The 22,864-nt window shown below is 33.5% G+C and overlaps 2 protein-coding genes and 1 pseudogene across 2 annotated transcripts; 2 read left to right on the forward strand and 1 right to left on the reverse strand.

The window, feature by feature from the left end:
- Nucleotides 1-15,274: 15,274 nt before the first annotated feature.
- LOC131642864 (glyoxylate/hydroxypyruvate reductase HPR3-like) lies at nucleotides 15,275-17,021 on the reverse strand (annotated as a pseudogene).
- LOC131642865 (probable transcription factor At1g61730) lies at nucleotides 16,619-17,152 on the forward strand. The gene has a single exon (XM_058913031.1). It carries the CDS (start codon nucleotides 16,619-16,621, stop codon nucleotides 17,150-17,152), a length of 534 nt encoding a protein of 177 aa, XP_058769014.1.
- A 1,008-nt stretch (nucleotides 17,153-18,160) lies between these two features.
- Nucleotides 18,161-21,647, forward strand: LOC131642863 (protein translation factor SUI1 homolog). The gene is made up of 5 exons (XM_058913030.1): nucleotides 18,161-18,318; nucleotides 20,359-20,456; nucleotides 20,591-20,802; nucleotides 20,965-21,018; nucleotides 21,371-21,647. Exons 2-5 carry the CDS (start codon nucleotides 20,420-20,422, stop codon nucleotides 21,413-21,415), a joined length of 348 nt encoding a protein of 115 aa, XP_058769013.1. The 5' UTR covers nucleotides 18,161-18,318; nucleotides 20,359-20,419; the 3' UTR covers nucleotides 21,416-21,647.
- The last annotated feature ends 1,217 nt before the right edge of the window (nucleotides 21,648-22,864 follow it).

Genomic DNA, 22,864 nt, shown 5'->3' on the forward strand with positions numbered 1-22,864 from the left:
AATGGATATGCTGATGTATTCATAATACAAAAGAAGAAGAATGTGTTCCACTCAATGCACCTTTGGCCTGGTTCAAATATGGTGTAGAACTCAACTACTGTGTTCTCTTAGCTCTGATATTCCCTAATGTTGGGCAGCATTTATTCTAAAGCCATCAAAAAGATTGTTATAGCAGTTTTTGCTCTGATGTTCAGCTTGAGACATGCTTGATTATGTTATCTTTCGAACTCCGTCGCTTGAGTTAATTCTTGTGCTAAGTTTTGGCAGCATATGCATCATTAACATACATCAAAAACAGTCATACATTTCACATTTGCTATCATGAAGTTTACTGTCAAACAGATTGCTCTTTCATTTAGAGTGTCTTAAGCAGAAAAAAAACTCACTTTCCTTGAAAATCCCCACTGAATTTGTTTCTAGGTGGATAATATGTTTCAGTTTTTCTGTTCAGATGACTACGAACAGAAGACCAGTGAGTTTCTCCCTCACATGGTCCAGTCTTTTTGGCAGCTTCTTTCCATTTTGGTCATGGATTGAATTTTTGTCACTGGATGATGAATATTGAGACTAGGCATTTATGTATGCATCCTCAAATCATTGAAAAAGTATTATTGATTGCTCTTCACCATCATTGGTACAAAGGGACAGCTCTTCATGCCTTCAGTGGAACGTTGGTATGTGTTATCGTCAATGGTACGGCGGTACATCTCTTTCATCGTCAATGGTACGTCGATGAATCATCTCTTATTATATCATCAGTGGTACGGTGATATACCTCTTCATGCCTTCAGTGGAACGTTGGTATGTGTTATCGTCAGTGGTACGGCGGTACATCTCTTTCATCGTCAGTGGTACGGCGGTACATCTCCTTTTATATCATCAGTGGTACGGTGGTATACCTCTTCATGCCTTCAGTGGAACGTTGGTATGTGTTATCGTCAGTGGTATGGCGGTACATCTCTTTCATCGTCAGTGGTACGTCGATGATTTATCCCTTTTATATCATCAGTGGTACGGTGGTATACCTTTTCATGCCTTCAGTGGAACGTTGGTATGTGTTATCGTCAATGGTACGGCGGTACATCTCTTTCATCGTCAATGGTACGTCGATGAAATATCCCTTTTTATATCATCAGTGGTATGGTGGTATATCTCTTTCATGCCTTCAGTGGAACGTTGGTATGTGTTATCATCAGTGGTACGGCGGTACATCTCTTTCATCGTCAATGGTACGTCGATGAAATATCCCTTTTTATATCATCAGTGGTACGGTGGTATATATCTTTCATGCCTTCAGTGGAACGTTGGTATGTGTTATCGTCAGTGGTACGGCGGTACATCTCTTTCATCGTCAGTGGTACGTCGATGATTTATCCCTTTTGTATCATCAGTGGTACGGTGGTATATCTCTTTCCTGCCTTCAGTGGAACGTTGGTATGTGTTATCGTCAGTGGTACGGCGGTACATCCCTTTCATCGTCAGTGGTACGTCGATGATTTATCTCCTTTTATATCATCAGTGGTACGGTGGTATATCTCTTTCATGCCTTCAGTAGAACGTTGGTATGTGTTATCGTCAGTGGTACGGCGGTACATCTCTTTCATCGTCAGTGGTACGTCGATGATTTATCCCTTTATATCATCAGTGGTACGGTGGTATACCTCTTCATGCCTTCAGTGGAACGTTGGTATGTGTTATCGTCAGTGGTACGACGATACATCTCTTCATATCATCAGTGGTACGATGGTGTGATTTCTGTTAACGGAAGATTGGCATTCTGATTCAGGATGCATACTTTCTCATCCCCAGTGAAAGAGGATGTTCCCCTTTTCTCATCCCCAGTGAAAGAGGATGTTCCCCTTTTCTCATCCCCAGTGAAAGAGGATTCTATAACCTCTCTGACGCGAAGTGTTTTCCCCAGAGAAATTTTCTTTCCAAAGTTTCATCTCTCCAACAAAGTCTTGCCTTCCCCAGCGGAGATTTGCCAGCAAGACGTTTATTTTCCCCAGTGGAGTACCTTTTACTCCCCAGTGTTGTCATGCTTTATTATCATCATATGCATCCATTAAACATTGCATTGCATCTTAGGATCAAAAATTGTGTTTTATATATTTAAGTCTCTTCGATTTTGTCAAAACGAAGATTTCCAATCATCGTATCTCCAAATCGAAGAAACTTAAATAGGGGCATCTGTCATACCCCAATTTTTGACCCTAAGATCCTATATCATTCATATCCCAATCACTAATCAAGAGCTTCACTTGGAAGTTTTGTTTATGGTGTTGCACTCACCTCATCAATAAGAGGGACCATCAAGCACCAATGATTGTTTATCTTGTATGCATATTATACTAACCCAAATACCAAAAACATTGCTTTGTTTCTTTGTAGGCTTTTGTTTTGTAGGTACCAAGCCAAGACATGCAATAAACAAGGCATTTTTCAAATTTTTGACTGATGAAATCGATTTCCCTACTGGGTAAATCGATTTCCCTGCAGCAATCTTCAACAAAATCACATTCTGGACAGCATGAAATCGATTTCCCTCCTGGGTAAATCGATTTCCCTAGTGTATTTTGCGCCAAATTCTCTTCTGGAACAGAGTGAAATCGATTTCACTCCTGGGGAAATCGATTTCCTTAAGGCGAAATTCAAAAAATATAAGGAAGGAAGCTTGACATCATTTTGGCACCTTTTTATTTGATCATTGTACCAATTTTCCACCTCATCAAAATAATTCTCTTCATTAAACCCACTTAAACCCCATTTTATCACTTTTTACCATTTAATTGCCACTTTAATCACCAATTAAACACAAGCTAATTACCAAATGCAAAAAGACCAAACTACCACTACTCTTGCTCTCATCCTATAAATAGAGCCCACTACTCTCTCATTTCTCAAGCTTGGAGAGCCAAAAAATTGCTTGCAAATTCATTTCTCACCCTTTCCAAAACCCTCACCCAAAGTTCATTTTCATAAGATTAGTGAGATTCACATTGAATCTTGCTAATTTTGAACTAAGCCTCCTACATTTCACTCTTTTCTTTGTTTGATCATCTCCAAATTTGAAGGATCTACACACCTTGTGCTTGCTCTTGAAGCTACTCCAAAATCTTTGTTCAAGAAGTGGTAATTTGCTAGATCCATGATGTAGATCTTTATTGCTTGTGTTCAATGCATCTTTGATGCTATATTGATGATATTTGTTGGTTTTGTGATGGAAATTTCGTGCTCAAGTTGATGTGTGATCATAAGGTGTTTGTATATTTGTTCAAATCAAGTTTCATGCCTTTAAATGCTGTTTTTGCTGAAATTTACACTGAGGAAATCGATTTCCTTAAGGCTGAAATCGATTTCCTGCTGAACGTAACTTGTTTTTTGCCTTTTTTGTGCTTGTTTTGGCTTCCTTCTTCCTACACTTCATTAATATCATTGGATCTAGGGTGTTGATAGGTTTGAAATGACCTAATCCACCAAAATGGATGAATGATATTAATGATAGTGTGAGTTGATTATCTTTTGTGTTTTCATTCTTATTTTCGTCTTATTTTTCTTTTGATCGATGAAAGTCTTAATATCTTGAGAATTCTATGGATTCTTGATGAAGACTAGATCGATTTGTTTTCATTCTTATCTTTTCATCTTGTTTTTCTTTTGATCGATGAAAGTCTTAATATCTTGAGAATTCTATGGATTCTTGATGAAGACTAGATCAATTTGTTTTCATTCTTATCTTTTCATCTTATTTCCTTTTGATCGATGAAAGTCTTAATATCTTGAGAATCCTATGGATTCTTGATAAAGACTAGATCAATTTGTTTTCATTCTTATCTTTTTTCATCTTATTTTCTCTTGATCGATGAAAGTCTTGATATCTTGAGAATTCTATGGATTCTTGATAAAGGCTAGATCATTTCTTCTTCTCCTTCTTATTTCTTTTGATTGATGATCTTGATACATGGAGAGTTCTCCTACATTTGTCCCGACTCGATAAAAGATCAAATATGGAAGAGAATTGTATGCGGTTGATTTATGACTTATGGAAATTTATCGTGTAGTCGCTATGATTTTATCAAGCTTCTGATAAGTTTCCATTGACCTTAAATCCGAGTACATCATTCACTCACCATCGATCTTCATTACTAACTTTGATAACATACTTGACAAGTTTCAAGATGGTTATCTTTAACATCTAACAACTAACTTTAATTTCCGCCATTTATTATACCGCTCTTTATATTTCTCGCTTTATCGCTTTATTTTATCATTTCATCATATTTACATTCCGCCATTTTCTCTTTGTCCATTTGGACGTTTATAATTCCGCTATTTTCTCTTTGTCCACTTGGACATATTGTTTATGCTTCCGCTATTTTCCTTTTGTCCACTTGTACCATACTTTACTTTTATGCTAAAACACTAATAAACAACAAAAATCTAAAAAACACATAAGGCTCTCTTTGGACTATTGGTTACTATCCTTAGCATTTTGGAGATTTGGACTTATGGACCTAGTGCCTCTGGACTCTTATTCTGTTATTACTCTGCTGTTATTCTGTCTGTCTGGCATTGGATTGTTGTCTGTTTGTATGTGCAGGTATTTCCTTGAAAGCCCTTGATGGTTAATTCCAAGGCATTGAGATAAGGATTTTACCCGAAAACAGCCGTTACTCTGCCCGATTTTTGTCAGAATTTTAATGTGCTTAATGCAAAGTGGTGCTAAGACAATAAGTTCATCTGGATCCCCAAGTGATAATGTTGGTTTAGTATTGATATTCCAAAGGATGGGAAATCTACCTTGACTCATAATGTCAAGTGTTGGCTTCTTCTTCGGTTAGACCGTTCTTTTCCTTAGCTTTTATTTTACGCAATAGGATAGCCTCTTCATCTCCTCCCACTTCTTAAATTTTCAAAATCTTCTCCCTTTTTCAAAATATTCTTATGTTTGCAAATCTTTTCAAAACCTTTTTTTCTTAAAAAATATCTTTTGCCCTTAGTGGCCTCTTTTCTTCAAAAGTTTAGACACTATTAATCGTCGAAACGAGTGGTTATACCCCACGATTTTGAAATTGATTGATATAATGAGATCTTTTCCGCGTGAGAGAGCTAGTGGCATACTCGTCGATTTTACCCGAGTTGGAGCCCTTCTTTCATTTGCGATGCAAAGAACTCGTTTGTTCTCATGCTCAAAATCAATGGCTGAGTATTTCTCTCCGACGACGATAAAGTGTTTATTCGTTTTTAAAAAATGTTTTCCCAAAAAGCGGAACTACATTAGCTCTGACTTCTCCATTGCACCGAGGAGGTATGTAGGCCCAAAGCTTAACGCTTTGCCGAGCTTATTTTAAAAATAAAACAAACCCTTTTTTAGCACACACACACACAGAGATTTTCAAAAAGGTTCCTGTGGAATACCACAGATATGAGGGGTGCTTTAAACCTTCCCCTCATATAATCAACACCCGAACCTGAGTTCTCTTTCTTGTTTTAAAAACAAAACTTTGGGTTTTACGTTCTTTTCCCTTTTCCTTTGAAAAAATAAAGCGCGGTGGCGATTTCAAACGGAATATTGATTCGAGTCAATCCCATGGCTTCGATATCAGATTTTCCCCGCTACACTGACCATTTCATCACTTCCAATATTTACCGGCTCACGGAAGTCGGATTTAGTTAGTCTAAACACAACAATAGATCAAAATGTCAAGTCTTCTATCATAGAATATGAATTAACTTGAAACAGTTTAGTTACTTGATTAACACCAAATCAACTTCCTATCCTACCAATTAAGGCAAATACTAAATTATAAAGAAGCAGTAAGTCCTCTTATAGTCATTTACTCCAATAATGTTATTGAGTCAGCTAACCGAATTTTGCAAAGAAACATTTTAATGAAAATAATGACTCCTTTGAATAACTCAAACATTAAAAGCTTAGTTTAATAGTCATGTTTACATCAATCATAAATATCATAAGCTCAAAATTCTAAATCAAACAGAGAAACCCAACAAATAGCACATGAATAAAGCAGGATAGGCCACACAATCAGCCAAGACGTACCTAAGTACACCTTCAACACACTCATCAATGAATGTGAATGATCGTGTTTGCAAACCATCTCCCCACATCTCAAATTTGTTAGTAGACGTGATTGCTTTCCGACAAAAAGCAGCAGGAGCCTTCTCCCTTCCACCTGTATGACGAAGCAACAAACTTGTTAAATCCAAAAGCACGCCAAAAGTAAAATCATCTACCAATTTACTCATTCGGAAACAACGAAACAACCAAAATTTGCAGTTCAATAAATGGCATACCTTTCCATGTACCAAAAGGACCATATATGTTATGGAACCTTCCAATGCGACACAACATAAGGATAACTATGTCTAAGTATAACACAATTACAGTTTTAGTTAATACACTTAGAGTTACCTTCCATTCCACTTTGACCTTGATCCATTCCACTTTGACCTTGTTAAGAACAGGTAACATACATTAGAGTTAGAGAATTGAGAGAGTGATAGAAACAACAATAATGAATGAAAAACGCAAACCCTAATCACTTGTAGAGTAAGATAACTGGTTCAAAGTCCTTTACTCACCTGTAAAGCACAACAATTATCACAAACCCTAAATTAAAAATATGGAAATCTGGGAGTGAGTGAGAGAAGTGAGAACAAGAAATTTAATCAACCAACCTTGTAAAACACAATGATTAGAAGAACGAAGTTCATAATAATCATTGATTCTGTAGTAGCTATTCTTCGTACCGTAATATTCATCGATTCAGCAGCTACGTCAATACTTCAACGATTTACACAACAGATCTAAAGCAACACGCGCAAATAACATCAATTGGAATCACCGTTCGTCCTCACCGAGTCATCATCTACGCAACAACTTCAAATCGAACCGGATTGCATCACCAGAACAACGTACTTTCGATCGAGCTCAACACCGCACTGACGTCGCAAATCCAACGTCATCATATTGAAGAGTGAGATAAAGATGAGGGTGGATGTGAAGTTGTCATTGTTGATAATGGCGAGTGATGGTGGTGGATGATGGAGGTGAGTGATGAGAGGGAGGGGAGAGGAGAGGAGAAGCTAGGTTTTTGTTTTTTTTTTTGAAGTGGCTGAGTGGTTGAAGATGAGTGGTAAGTGAGAGAATCGTGTGAGGGGTTTAGAAGAACAAAATTAGGTTACAATTTTTTTTCCTTTTTTTACTAAAAAAAATTAGAAAAGAAAATAATTACTAGAGGGAAACTAAAATAAAGGAGAGGGAAATTCTGGCAGGATATATTTTTTGGGCTTCGGCCACAGTTTGAACTAAAAATTATAAGGCTGCGGTTTTTTTTTGCAGCGTAAAATATCTACAGTTACCTAACTGTGGCAATTGAAGTAAAGGCCACAGTTTCACACTCCAGATTCAATTTTTTAAAACATATTTCTACGATTTGAAAACCCTGGCAAAAGCATGTATGTGGCCACAGTTTCTGAGTTGTAGAAAAATTTAGCGTGGCCGTAGGCCAAAAATGTTGTAGTACATGATGTAACATAGATAGGCAAATAATTGTATTAATATTATATTAGACTACAATATTTTATTTTTTTTCAAAAAATTTGATTGAGAAAGACAGGAGAAACCATGTGTATAAAATAGTTCTCTCTTATGGAAAGCCAATTTCAGTTAAAGTAGTTAAGGTATTGTGGTCATCAAAAGATGCCATAACCTTTACAATGGAAGTTATATTCCTATAGAAGCACCATATTTAACTACTTTACAATAGTAAAAGCAACGTTTTTGTAACCTCCATTATAGTCTTACATACTGCATGAGAAATAATATGCTAATTTATGAGTTTTTGTTTGGTATATTGCAATAAAAAAATTACAAAAAATAAGAAAAAACCAATGTTTTAACATGAATATTTGACTATGGTAACTAAAATATAATTTATTTTTGTTTGTAATGCCTTTTGATCCTCATTAAAAACATTTTGATTGTAAAGTATGATATCCTATCTTACAAATATATATACTTAAAAATATTTTAAGCAATTAAAAGTTTAAGTTTAAGTACCTATTTATTATCTCTTTTAAAAATAATAAATTTTATTATTTATTGAAGTGTTTTTTAATTATTTATGTTATTGATATTTTTATTCTAAAATTATTTTTAATTTAAGATAAAATATTTTTTAAGGTAATATATAAAAAAATGAAATATATATTATTAATGTAAAACAATTTTGGTAAAATAATAAAAATATGTCTTTCTTTTAAAAATAATGAACTCTTTTAGTAAAATTATTTTGTTTTTCGTTTTTACATTTTTATTAAATTTTAAAAACAAAATGCACGTATCACACAAGTACCCGTGCGAACGCACAGGTATTCCACTATAATATATATATATATATATATATATATATATATATATATATATATATATATATATATATATATATATATATATATATATATATATATATATATATATATATATATATATATATATATATATATATATATATATATATATATATATATATATATATATATATATATATATATATATATATATATATATGGCCGGCCTTGGGCTAGGGCAACCAGGCCCACAGCCCAGGGCCTCCAAAAATGAGGGGCCTCATAATTTTTTTATTTGAGCTTTAGAAATTATAAGTAATCTGTTTATATATACGGAGAGAAGAAAATAATTACAGTACAGCAGTTGTAGGGCAGTGGTTCTGGGGATTTGTTATTCATCTCAGGTCGTGGGTTCAACTCCAGAATCAAGTTTATTTAATTTTTTTCTTCATTATATATATATATATATATATATATATATATATATATATATATATATATATATATATATATATATATATATATATTTGTTAATTATTTCTTTAGTTTTATTTTCATTTTTTTAAACATAAGTTTTAAATAATATTGATATTTTTTAAATAAATGTTTTAAGATTTATTATTAAACTATCTCATTTATTATTAAACTTTTATAATAAAATATAACACAATATTATATGTATTTAATTTATTATTTTTTTATATAGAAAGATATATTATTTTGTGTTATTTTATAGTCATATAAAAGTATTATTTTTAATTAAATTACTATGATTAAGTATATATATATATATATATATATATATATATATATATATATACACAGTTGTTTTTTAATTGTTCTAATTAGTTCGACCTTCTTCATGCTACTATCATTTCTAATCAAATCTTGAAGCGTTTATGGCATTGTCTCAAAATATTAAAAGTCTTATAACTTTAAGAATATATATAAAATATAAATTTTAAATACATATTTCTCTATCAGTATAAAGTGACATATTATTATAATTACTCTAATGATTAATTAGAATATGACATTTTTTATTTTATTTTCTTGCTTTCGCACCGATTCCGACCTACATAGTAGATTGACTAATTCGGCTTGTACTACGGAGGCACGTTCACTGGTGGTGGACACATGGAAGTTGTGCATGGATATTTAAATTCATGCACTTTTTTCTTTATTGCCCTTTGGCGAACAATATTCAAGGTGTTGAAATACCTCTTCAACTCCTCACATTCTTCTTCTAAGTCCAATTATATCCCACTCTTTTCTTCAGTGACTTCATCCTCTTTAATGTGTAATTTCTTCTAAAACACATGAATGGATTTTAGTGGAACAATGTAACCTTGTATTTGAAGACCTACAAGTTCACACAAACAAGATAACCCATGTTTTGTCCCAATAAAGCAGCCACGTGCAACTTTGTCATAAACGAATATTTTATACCCTTTCCAACTCCTTTGTAATAAGTTGTTTACATTGTCTTGATACGAAGCCATGCATTCTCAAGTAAAATGGGGTGTTATACCAATGCATAATGTTGGCAACACTTTTTTGAAACGATTTTCTGATAGCACTAATTTTCAATTTCAACATGGGGTTTACAGCATCCCAACATCTGCACAAATATCCTCGACTAATGCTCAACATGTTTTTGATTCTCCAATGTTCATACTCTCCCCTATAAAATTTATAAAAGAGAAATATGCAATAAAAAAATTGATAACTAATTGTATAATAAATTCAACCCATAAGGACGTCCTTGTTTATTGTCGTGTTCCTTAAATGAGTGACTTCACTAGTCCATGAACCAACAAACTTTACTTTATATAGGGTGTCAACCATGTTTTGTGCTCATACTTAACTAATGAAGGCATATTAGCACATACTTACCAAATACTTTGCAAGCACACCTTTCAAATACTTGTTGCTGAAGTGCGCCCCCATCATTGATCAAGACTCTAAGGACTTCGAACATAACAAAAATATTCTTTTTCAAAAAGTTAGTAACAGTGTGGGCATCATTAGTGTTACATACAGTGACTTTAACCCACTTGGTAACATAATCAACATATACATGAATGTAAAGATGTGAATTAGATGGTGGAAAAGGACTCATGAAGTCAATTCCCCAACAATTATAAGGTTCTACTTCTAGCATACAATTGAGGAGCATTTCATCCCTCTTGGAAATATTATCTATTTTATGCCATTAAAGACATGCTTGAACATACAACTTGCCATATTTAAATAGAGTCGGCCACCAAAAACCACTATAGCACTTTAGCTGCAGTTCTTTCTCCATTATGGTGGCCTCCATTAGTTGAGTTATGGTAGTACCACATAATACTTCTTGTTTCCTCACCTACAACACACTTGCGAATTAAACCATTAGGACTAATCTTAAAGAGTTATGGTTCATCCCATAAATAGGAAATAGCCTCTTTGTAAAAATCTTCTTTTGTTGCTAGGTATAGCCTTCAGAGCTTATTTATAGCTTTTTAGTTAGCCATATCAGAAAACCAAGGTATTTCGTTGATTGTCATTAAGTGTTCATCCTGAAATTCTTCAGTGATATTATTTTCCCTCTTAGCCACTTCACTATTATCTAACTTTGAGAGGTGATCGACTACTACATTTTCAACACCCTTTTTATCTTTGATTTCTAAATAGAATTCTTGCAACAACAATATACATATGAGCAAACCAGGTTTTGAATCTCCTTTATTGAAAAGATATTGTAATCTTTCATGATATGTGAAAATAACAAATTGGGAACAAATTAAATAAGGGCGAAATTTTTCCAATGCAAATACTACAACCAACAATTCTTTTTTAGTGGTGGTATAATTCATCTGATTTTCATTTGAAACTTTGATAGCATAGTATATTGCATAGACATACTTCACATGGTGTAGGGCAAGAAGTGCTCCAACAGCGTAATCATTTGCATTGCACAAAATTTCAAAGGGAAGTTCCATATTAGGAGCGACGATTACGTGCGTAGTGACCAACATCTCTTTAATAATATAAAAAGAATTCAAACAATTAGCATCTAACTAAAATTCATTCTCTTTCACTATAAGGTTGCAAAGAGGTTTTGTAATTTTTTTAGAACTATTTTATGTAACATCGGTAAAAACTAGCGTATTCTAAGAAACTTATCACTCCTTTTACATTAATAGGAGGGGGTAATTTTTCAATGAAATCTATTTAGCTTGATCTACCTCAATACATTTTGATGAGATTTTGTGTCCTAAAACAATATCTTTGGTTACCATAAAATCACTTTTTTTTTCCAATTTAAAACTAGGTTTGTTTGAACACGTCTCTTTAAAACTATATAAAGGTGATCAAGACAACTCTCAAAAGTATTACCAAATACAGAAAAAGTCATCCATAAATACCTCAATGGAATTTTCAATCATATTCGAAATATGGAAAGCATGCACCTTTGAAAAGTAATTGGAGCGTTGCATAGACCAGAGGATATCCTACAATTAACAAAAACTCCAAATGGGCAAGTAAAAGCGATTTTCTCTTGATCAGATGGATCTATAAAAGTTTGATTATATCTCTAATAGTAATCTAAGAAACAATAGTAAGCTTGACCTTCTAACCTTTCCAACATCTGATCTATGAAACGTAATAGAAAATAATCTTTTTTCGTAGTCTAATTTAACCTGTGATAATCAATACACATGTGTCATCCGGTAATTGTGTGAGCCAGAATCAACTTGTTAATTTCATTATGAACGATAATCATACCTTCCTTCTTTGGAATTACATGCACAAGGCTTACCCAAGAAATATCAGAAATAGGATAGATCATACCTTCTTTGAGTAACTTGAGCACTTCCTTTCTCACCATTCTTTCATGGTAGGATTTATTCTTCATTGAGGTTTAACTACATGTTTGAATTATTGCTTCAGTTTGATCTTGTGTATGCAATGGGCTAGACTTATTCCTTTCCAATCAGTAACACTCCAACCAAGTGTTTCTTTATTACCTTGTAGGACACTCAAGAGATTTTCTTCCTCTAAAATAGAGAGTGAACTACTCATAATGGCTGGTTGTAGTGGTTGCTCTTCCAAGAATACATATATCAAGTGTGGTGGAAGCTCTTTCAACTAAGGATCAATCTAATTTTTTTTATCAAACTCTTCTGCTCACTACCACCTAACTCTTTAATCTTTTTTGTTTTTCTTTCAACTTAGGTTACTTGCAATTAAAGTACACATTCCTTAGGGTCTGAATGAGTACCGCCCCATATGTTGAGGCGGTTGTTTATACAAAATTGTGTCTAAATTTCTAGCCAATCGTATCAAGAAGGTTTTGAAGAGTATCATTTCATCTTCTCAGTCGGCCTTTGTGCCTGGCTGGCAAATGCTAGATGGGGTCCTGGCATTAAACGAAATTATTGATCATGCGAGAAAGGAAAAGAAGGAATGTTTTAAATTTAAAGTGGATTTTCAACAGGCGTATGACTATGTAAATTGGAAACTCTTGAGAGGTTTGTTTCAGAAATTTGGTTTTGGTATCAATTGGTGCAAATGGATGGAAGCATGTATTTTCAATAGTTCGTTGTCAATCCTCGTCAATGGGAGCCCAACTAAAGACTTTTGGATTGAGAGGGGTCTGAGACAAGGAGACCTACTATCTCCTTTTCTTTTTACACTGGTCGTAGAAGGTTTGGCAGGTTTGGTCAAGAAGGCTGCAGAATTGGGGAAATTTAAGGGTTACAAGTTGAGTAGTGACTTGGAGGTGAGGGATCTTACAATTCGCAAATGATACAGTGATTGTGGGAAGTGGTTGTTGGGAAAATATTTGGAGCATTAAAGATATCTTTAGGGGATTTGAATTAGTTTTCGGGTTAAAGGTTAATTTTTGCAAAATTAAGAGTTATGGAGTAAATTTAGAGGAGAACTTCTTGGATAATACGTCTCAGTTTCTTTATTGTTGTAGAGACGTGTTGCCTTCCAAATTCTTGAGTATTCTAGTTGGGTCTAACCCAAGAAGATGTGATTCTTGGAATTTGGTGGTGAGCAAGTTGAAAAAAACTGTCGACTTGGAAGGCTCGATTGCTGTCCATTGGGGGACAGGTAACTCTTCTCAACTCGGTGTTGTCTAGCATCCTCATCTTCATGATGTCATTCTATAGAGCTCCGGTCAAGATAATTAAAGAAATCATATCCATTCAGATTCGTTTTCTATGGTGTGGTAACGAGGAAAAAAGATGCATAAGTTGGGTGAGTTAGGCAAATATCTGCAAACCCAAATCTGAAGGTGGATTAGGAGTAAAACACATGAGTTTCTTTAACAAAGCGCTTTTGTGCAAATGGAAGTGGCATATTTTGATTGAAAAAGATGCCTTGTGGAGAAATATCTTGGAATTCAGATATGGTGATTTAAACCAAGCGGTGATTAGGGGTTTAGAGCATAAACCCAAAGCGAAATATTTTGTGTGGTGGAAGGATTTATGTGTGGCTAGTTCGCTTAAAACTAACGTATTTGATTGTTTTGCAGGTAATATCAATTTTGTTTTGGGAAGGGAAACAATATCCCATTCTTGTTCGGCAAATGGCTAAGGGGTTCTTCCATGAAATCATTGTTCCCCTCTTTGTTCAATTTGTTACGGCGTCCTAACGGAATGGTATGCGAGATGGGGTACTGGCTGGAAGAGGTTTGGCAGTGGGACTTTCAAATTCCAGGAGATGTTTTGTTGGAAGCTTTGGATTTAGTGGATCTCTTGGCAAATGTTAACCCAACGGACGCGGTGTGTGGGACTCTCTCGAATGATGGCCGAATGTTGATGGAGTCTTCTCCATAAAAAGTTGTTATTCTTCTCTCCGCAACAGACAAGCTGAAAAGGTAGTGGATTCGAATGGCTTACTTGCTCTGAATAGATGGAGAACACAAATTCCAACTAAACTTAAGGTATTTGGGTGGAGAGTGGTATTAGATAAATTGCCTTCAAAAGTCCAATTGGCTAAGAGAGGTATAATTCATAATGATCAAGGCTAATTGTGTGCATTTGGCTGTGTAGAGTTGGAAGATTTAAACCATCTGTTATTTTTATGTACCTTTTCCAAAAATGTTTGGAGCAACATATGTTTGTGACTAGATATTCAAGTGCAGGAGGATTTGGTAGGAATTCAACATTTGAATCAATTTCTGCAAGTTCTTAAGGGGAAAATTAAAAAGAAAAAAATTTGTTTAATATGGTTGGCAAAGATTTGGATAATATGGATCACACGAAACAACCTTATCTTCAAGGAAGAGACTTGTGTTCTAGTGGATGTCGTGTCAAGTATTAAAATAGTTTCGTGGATTTGACAAGCGATCGGTTTAGGAAGCCGAAAATGTTCTTCTTTTTATAATTGATTACAAGCTCCTTTAGATTTCATTAATGTGTAATATCTTGGTAGCTTTTTTAGTGGTGTAATAGATTTGAGTACCCCTTATATTCATTTTTAATATAAATTAACATGCCTATAAAAAAAACTAAAATATTTAGATTTTTCCAAAGAAGTAGGTCAACTATAATTTATTTAAGACATACTTTCCACAAGTATATATATAATATAAAAAAGTGAAATATTGTTTTTCTCTTTATGAATAGTTATAATTAGAATAAAAACTTCTATATTAATATTTTTTTTAACATCTAAACTAATTTTCTATTAGATACCTGAATTTATAACTCGAATACAAATTCTTTTCTTGCAAGTTTACTTGCTTAGAGATGTGTCGTCTTGTCTATGTTCCGTTGAATGTTTTATGAATTTAACTTTATGCTAATTGTTAAATTTAAGACATAGTTAATTTTCATTTGCTTGTCAATCTTTGTTGTTATACATTCAATCTCTGTCCAATCTTTTGTTTGATCCCAACTTACATTTCATCTTTAAATAGATCTCACAATTTATTTTGAAAAATGAAGAAGATCCGAACACATATATCAATCACACCCATCTTGATTCAAAAGCATTCAACAAAAGGGTCAACAAAAAATGCAATAAACAATTCAATCAACTATATAACTGGAGTAATCAGAGGCTTATTCGAAAAGAAAGCTTCCAAATTTTGTTCCACAACTTTGCTGATACCATTGAAAGACTCTGAAGTTAATATACCTGCATGTGGTGAAAGAACAACATTATCCAAAGAAAAGAACTCCTTAGGAACATGAGGTTCATTCTCAAACACATCCAAACCAGCACCTCCAATCTCACCTTCAATCAAACACCTTAACAATTCCTTTTCATCAAAGAGAGCACCTCTTCCAACATTCACTATAATTCCCCCTTTTCCCAATACCAACATGACTTCTTTGTTCACAATGTGTCTTGTTTTGTCATTTAGTTCACAACAAAGAATAAGTACATTGGTGTTGGTGGCAAAATCTAAGACACTAGAATAGTAAGGGTATGAAACTAATGGTTTTTTGTTCTTAGAATTATATGATATATTGCAGCTGAATCCTTCAAGCCTCTTTGCTACTTCTGATCCAATTCTTCCCATACCAACTATTCCAACTTTTTGTCCTGTCAACTGAAACACCATAAAACTTCAATTAACCTACCAAATTATCAGTCATGTTATAAATTATAGTGATCGAAATTTCATTACAGATTCGAACTCGCGTCCCTACAGTCTAAACTATCATCTGAGTTGTCTTAACAGAACAATTATTCTTTTTACTAAACTGAAATGTAAAATAAATAAAAATTTGAGGCAATATTTATTTTCTATTATAGAAAGAAAAAAAAACTTGATTAAAAAACTTTAAAATAGAAACTGCAGACCTTAGAACCAAGTGGAAAATCCCAATAGGAAGGCTGAAGCTATCGTCTCAGCCATCGATCCGCCGCGAAGATTTTTCTGCTAACGTCAATCAACAAAGCGACTGCCATATCAGCAACATCCGTTGAGAAACGTAACCTTACTCTTCTGAAACTTTTCCATGGCAAAAACAACCTTCGGCCAGCCCATGAAGAACCACCCTCTGCCTCTTCCTCCATGGAAGATTCATCGGAAGATTCTTCCGAAGAAGAAGCAGAGGTACCTCAATCCAAAAATCCTCCACCTCTTGCTTCCAAAAACCCTTCATCAGCTACTTCAAACTCAAACCCTAAACCACCATCATCTTTTGAATCCGAATCTGGATCAAATTATGAATCCGAAAACCGATTCTGAATCGGAACCGGATCCACTCCGCCTGTGAAACCACTTGCATCGATGCCGTTGAAGATTCTAACCACTCCTTCACCGGCTAAAGCTGGAACCAAGCGTGCCATCGAGTTTCAAACCACTGGAACCAAGCGCGCGACTGATAACAACGACACTGACTCTGACTCTTCTAAGCATTTGAAGAAGAAAGCAAACAAAACTGAACATCGTGGTTCCGGTGACGAGAAGGAAGCGGCAAGAGACTCTATCAAAAAGATGTTGGCTCAGAGACTATTCAGCGAGGAAGACGAACTCGCCATTCTAAAAGGTCTAGCTGATTTCATTTCCCTAACTAAAAATGATCCTATGAAAAACACACAAGCATTTTACAATTTTGTGAAGAAATCTATTCGAGCAGACGCTAAAAAGGATCAACTGAGGCGTAAGGTTCGTGTTCTGAAGAAAAAGTTTGAAAGCAATGGTGAAAATTTCACCAAAGAACATGATCAGAAAGCTTTTGAACTTTTCAAGAAGATTTCTGATCAAAAGCTTTCACCATTGCTTACAAAATTTATCTTATATGTAACTTGTATTTTTTTTTAAATTATACTCTTGTTTTAAAATAAAAAAGAGTATTTACTTTTGTTTAAGATTTAAGAATTAAAAATAATAATGATATTAATTTAGAATGCAATTTTTGGTTTTCAATAATTATAAATATTGTCAAAACATATTGTAACTATTAATGGATTAATAAAAAATATTAACAATTAAAAATTAATCGGGTATTAGTAGTTTTTATTTTCTAATATCAATAGATATTCACTTATGTAATTAATTTTACAAAAATTAAGTTCTTTTTTATAATAACAGTTATCAACTAAATTAAGTTATAATACAAATTATTTATTTTACACTCATTTTAGAGGATCTAAGTTCATACCCTAAGCTGCTGAAAAAAATTCATCATCTCTAAAAAATTCATCATCTCTAATTGTGACTAAAAATTAATTGGATTGGAGCACCTCTTAATAACTGACTAATTTGATTGGATTTGTTTTAGCTTTTTCAAGATCTATTTTGATTATTGTTTTTTTTTTTACAGAAATATTTGAACAAAAGAATTAAATCGACATTCTTCTATTTAGAAATAAATTAAAATAAATAATAAAATGTATAAAAACTAATTGATTATTTGATTTGTAGTTTTAAAAATAGATTTTAAAAATAATTATACCAAACAACGGACATAGAAGTCATGATTAAACTCTATGTAAAAGCAAGAACTTTGAGATTCTAAAAATTAATCGGTTGAATTGATTTATGAAAAGTGAAATTTTTAATAATCAATACCTCTTCTAAAGAAGGTCATATTGAGAATGATATTGAAGTTTCTATTGATTTCTATTTTTTTTCTATCACTTTAGTCATGTTTATTTTTAAATGACAATATTTTTTAGATAAATCAAATAGAATTATATTATATAATCATACCTAAACTACTATTTCCGTATTTTCAAAATAACTATACATTATTACATTATAAAAATTCAATATAAAATTATTTTAGGCAACAATACACACTTTAGAATTGTTCCCAATTTGTGTGGTTGAGATTGTTTTTCTCGAATCCGATCCTCCACACTATATAAAACAAAAATAAAACTTCATCAATTATCGTTCCCAATTTTCTCACATTTACCGTAACTTTTTTTTTTCCATTACACTCGTTCTTCCCCTCTTTTCCCCTTCCTCTTCGCAAGAATCAGGTATGATCGCTACTCTATTCTTTTCCCCTTTCGAATTCATGTTGAGATATACCTATCAAGTTTGTAACTTCAGCCCGATTAGGTTTAAACGTGGTTGTTTTTTAGAACCATGTTTTGTATTATATGTATGATATGTGATTATTTCATTGTTAGCGTGATAATAATAAATTTAGGGATTTCAAGATTATTCTATTATGGTTTCCCTTCTAAGCATAAGCATAATTTAGGTTTTCATTGATGAATTATATTGTGTGAATTAAAAAAAAATAATGAAATTTGGGTTCGATATATTTTTGTTGTTACATATGTGCTCTTTGTAGTTTTGTTGTTTCTAATACTTATAAGTCCCCATTTGATCATGTAGTATAAACTATGAATTAATGAACTCTTAAGTGATTTAATGCATGTTTGTAATTGCAACCAATGTTGTTGAAATCTTGATCCTAAGCCGTTGTCCGACAAAACCCATCAGGGTGCTGCGTATGGGTCTCGCGTGTCTGTTTATCTCCTTGTCGGAGATTTGGAGATTTGTCGTTGTCTCTGTGTAAACAACCATATCTGCAAGAACATTTCATTGTCTCTGATTGTTATTTGCTACCATGTTTGCACCCTCTCTGGAAGAGGAAGAAGCCGGCTGGGAAGAAATGAAAGTTAGGGTTTCGTTTCTGTTGAGAGATGGGTATTGTGCTATTTTAGGCCGAATTAATAACATTGGTTTGGGCTGAGTGTTATTCATGAAGGCCCAATACTAAATTAAGCAAAAAATGACTAATTAATTTGGAATATTGCCTAAAATTTATTAAATGAAATATTTTCTTTATAAAATTAACTAATACAATATTTCTTAACTATACGTAACTTTTTAATTTCCTTAAATCAACTATATTTAAATGGAAAGGGATTAATTTAATTTCCTTAAATCAACTATATTTAAATGGAAAAGGATTAATTTAGTTTATACAGTATGTGTGTGTAATTTTATATTTTGGTAGGATCTTATGATATTGGTAACGATCTTTGCTAGCCCGCCAGCCCCCTCTCACTCCTAGGTGATTGTTGAAGTAGAATCTTACAATCCTAGTTGCAATTTTGCTACCCCCTCTTGATCTTAGTCTTGATCTCGATCGTGAGAACATTGTTGAGACAATGATATAATGACTAGAGAGGGAATGGGCTGATGTATTTCCTTGCCCGATGTTTCTTTTCACGACAATTGAATTATTGTGAGGATGGGTAATTGCAATTTTTCTGTTTGGTCTGAAACATGGCAAGATCTGAGACCATGAATTTGAAGGTGCGGCTAGAACTGGGAAGGCCATTGTTACAGTCAAACTGTGCATCCATGTACAATAAGCAATTGATCTAGTTGTGAGGAGTGTAGAATCTACAGTTTAGCATTAAATGTCTCTATTTTTTACTATCTTTATGCATAATAGTATACATATTTAGTATAATTTAAGATTTAAGATTGGTAGAAGAGCCTTATGATCCTCAACTTACAATCGTTTAGCCTCCTCTCACTTAGGTAGGATCTCAAGTTTAACAACATTGGTGTATATATTCAGTAGATGGTTGGAATGTATATGACTGACCTCATGTTATTTACGTTGTTATTTTTTTGGAAGAAGTACTATATATGTTGTTAAAAATGTTAAATCATTCTTGAGCCTTCATCTAAAAGAATAACGTTTTCGAAAAGTTGGGTTTTGATATATTTAAGGACAGTGAAGATTTCTTGTTTGTCAACATGTTATTGATTTTATCATTTTGAACTGGTAAGGCAACCAACCTATTGTTATAAATCTTCTAACTTTCCATCATGGCGGGGTAACTTAGTCTCTTAATTCGTGCATATTTCCACTGTATAGTTAAAATCTGTGTAATCAAATGTTTCTTATTTTAATGCAGTGCATTTGTTATATTCTATATCCCAGTTCGTATATTTGAAAATTGAGAGCTACTATTAAGCATAATATAGATTGAGAAATGTCTTTTGGCACATCTCATCTCTGATCTATAGTGTATTTGATATTTTTCCAGTGCTTAGTGGTTGATTACACCAGAAGGACTTCACTATTACAAGTTACCAAGGGCAAGTTTCATGTCTGAGTTTGACACAAACATCCCAACAACTTTTGGTGGGTTTTGAATCTCTTAAGTTCGTGTTTTCTTTTCATATTTAATGAATCAGGAAAACTGAAACAAAATATGTAACAATTTCTTGTCAAAAATTTAGCGTTGGTTGCTGATGTGGTATATGTTAATTGATTAGATCCCTTTGCTGAGGCAAATGCTGAGGACTCTGGTGCCGGTGCCGGGACAAAAGAATATGTTCATGTCCGTGTACAACAGCGTAACGGAAGGAAAAGCTTAACAACTGTTCAAGGGTTAAAGAAAGAGTACAGCTATAGCAAGATACTGAAGGACCTGAAGAAAGAATTCTGCTGTAATGGTACTGTTGTCGAGGACCCTGAGTTGGGCCAGGTTTGTCTTCTTTTTTTCACGCGTAATGTCAATATACTACTATGCATTCTTTTTATTTTGCAAACGAATCCAAACATGCAACTAATAGGTGTTTTATCCGGGAGATAACTTATTCTCGTTGTTATCCGTTAAAGCCTAAATGTTAGTTTTGTATGGATGCAGGTCATACAACTTCAGGGTGATCAAAGGAAGAATGTTTCTACATTCCTTGTGCAGGTAAGCATTATGCTTTTGTCTAAATTATTATGTGCCTAATCAGGGCCGTCTTTGAGGGCCGTCTTTGAGGACATGCCAGACAAACTATGGCATAGGGTTTAAAATTTAATAAGGTTAAATGGTGACTAAAAAAGGGGCTCAAAATATTTTTCAGGGTTAAACTATGACAAAATAAGGCCTAATAAAATATTTGTCACAGTTAAACTATGACAAAATAGGGTCTCTATTTGTTTTGCGACAACTAAATCGTGTCTAACCTACACAGGGCCTCCCAAATTTTAAGACGGCTCTGTGCCTAATGTTTTACTATGAAATAGTTGTACTCTAACTTTTTCTATGGTGTTATAAACAGGCTGGCATTGTAAAGAAGGAGAATATCAAGCTTCATGGTTTCTAAGACTAATCAAAAGTGCACAATTTAGCTACATGTTAAATGCTTAACATGCAGACTACAGTCAATATCATCTGAATTCAAGAAATCAGTCATAGCAACATATTGTCGTTAAGGGGTTTTATATAATCTACTTGCTACATATTTTGGATTAGTATTTGCTAGGTTACTTATGATAAGGATTAATGTCTGCTTCTGAGACAAACATCTTGAATAAAATTGTCATTATTTCTACCCATTCATGCCTGATCGCATTCTGTTTTGCGCCATTGAAATGCTTAACTTTTAAATGCAGTGAAAATTTTACAGTTAAGGGTTGCTTGGTTGAGTTGAGGCATTTGGGACTGGGAAGGATTTTTTAAAAAATAAATAAATAGGTGTTTATTACTCTAGCTTAATTAGTGAATAGATAAATATTAGGGGTTAATGAACTTTTTCGTCCCTTTAAATATTTCAAATTTTGTTTTTAGTCCCTCCAAAATTTTCCTTCAAGAAATCGTCCTTTCAAAATTTTTCTTCTGAACTATTGGTCCCTAACGTCAAATTTCGTAGCTAATCGGTGGCTAAAGTCGTAGCTAATCTCTAGCAAATTTGACGTTAGGGACTAATAGTTTAGATGAAAAATTTTGAAGGGACAATTTCTTAAAGGAAAATTTTAGAAGGACTAAAAACGAAATCTGCAATATTTAGAGGGACCAAAAAGTTCATTAACCCAAATATTAGTGCATACATTTTTGAAATTTGTGATATTAGTTAAACAATTATGCATCAGAATCGTGGTAATGGATATCTTGATTTTTTTAAGAAATGAAAATTATCTCAATAGTTCACATCACCAATGTAGTGGCAACACCAAGAAAAAGTTATAGTCTGATATGTAAAAATTTGTCCAATACGATTCTTTTTTCAAAATTGAAATCTTTGAGCACGGTTTGCTTTCTTTCCTATTAGATAGGGTGGCAAAAGCTAGGTATATCTAGTCATCCAGAGTTCGCGCCGAGAGGTCATGGTACTAACTAAGTATTGTTTCTACCAGGAATCAAACTCGGTATTCCCCGAACTTTGTCCTTAGTCGGAACTCGTTTACCACTCGAGTCAACTTGCTTGGTTTACTAGTATGTCATTTTTGTTCGGCTATTTGGTCGATGCAGACATTAATTATTCTGATTTGTTTGTTTTTTGGGAATTGATTAAGGATTTAGATCTCCAACCAATTGTTTTAAAAACTTGATCGACATTAAATCAATGAGAATACTGAGTCACTGGATTATTGGTCGAACCAATGAATCGAATAACTTGGTTGAAATATTGAGTCACTAAATTATTGGTCGAACCACTGAGTCACTGGTTGAACCGCATGACTAAATCGAATTAAAATGAATAATTCGGTTGAATAGACCAGTCGTTATAACAAAATTATATAGTTACAAAATATGTTGAACCAGATGATTTAAT

Source organism: Vicia villosa, unplaced genomic scaffold (assembly GCF_029867415.1).
Source record: "Vicia villosa cultivar HV-30 ecotype Madison, WI unplaced genomic scaffold, Vvil1.0 ctg.005968F_1_1, whole genome shotgun sequence".
NCBI classification, from domain to species: Eukaryota; Viridiplantae; Streptophyta; class Magnoliopsida; order Fabales; family Fabaceae; genus Vicia; species Vicia villosa.

Bases quoted from the DNA above. Each gene is read 5' to 3' on its own strand.
- LOC131642863 (XM_058913030.1), top strand. From the start codon at position 20,420: ATGTCTGAGTTTGACACAAACATCCCAACAACTTTTG. The intron at 20,457-20,590 runs GTGGGTTTTGAA...TTAATTGATTAG, and splicing joins AAACATCCCAACAACTTTTG to ATCCCTTTGCTGAGGCAAAT. The intron at 21,019-21,370 runs GTAAGCATTATG...TGTTATAAACAG, and splicing joins TTTCTACATTCCTTGTGCAG to GCTGGCATTGTAAAGAAGGA.
- LOC131642865 (XM_058913031.1), top strand. From the start codon at position 16,619: ATGCCGTTGAAGATTCTAACCACTCCTTCACCGGCTAAAGCTGGAACC.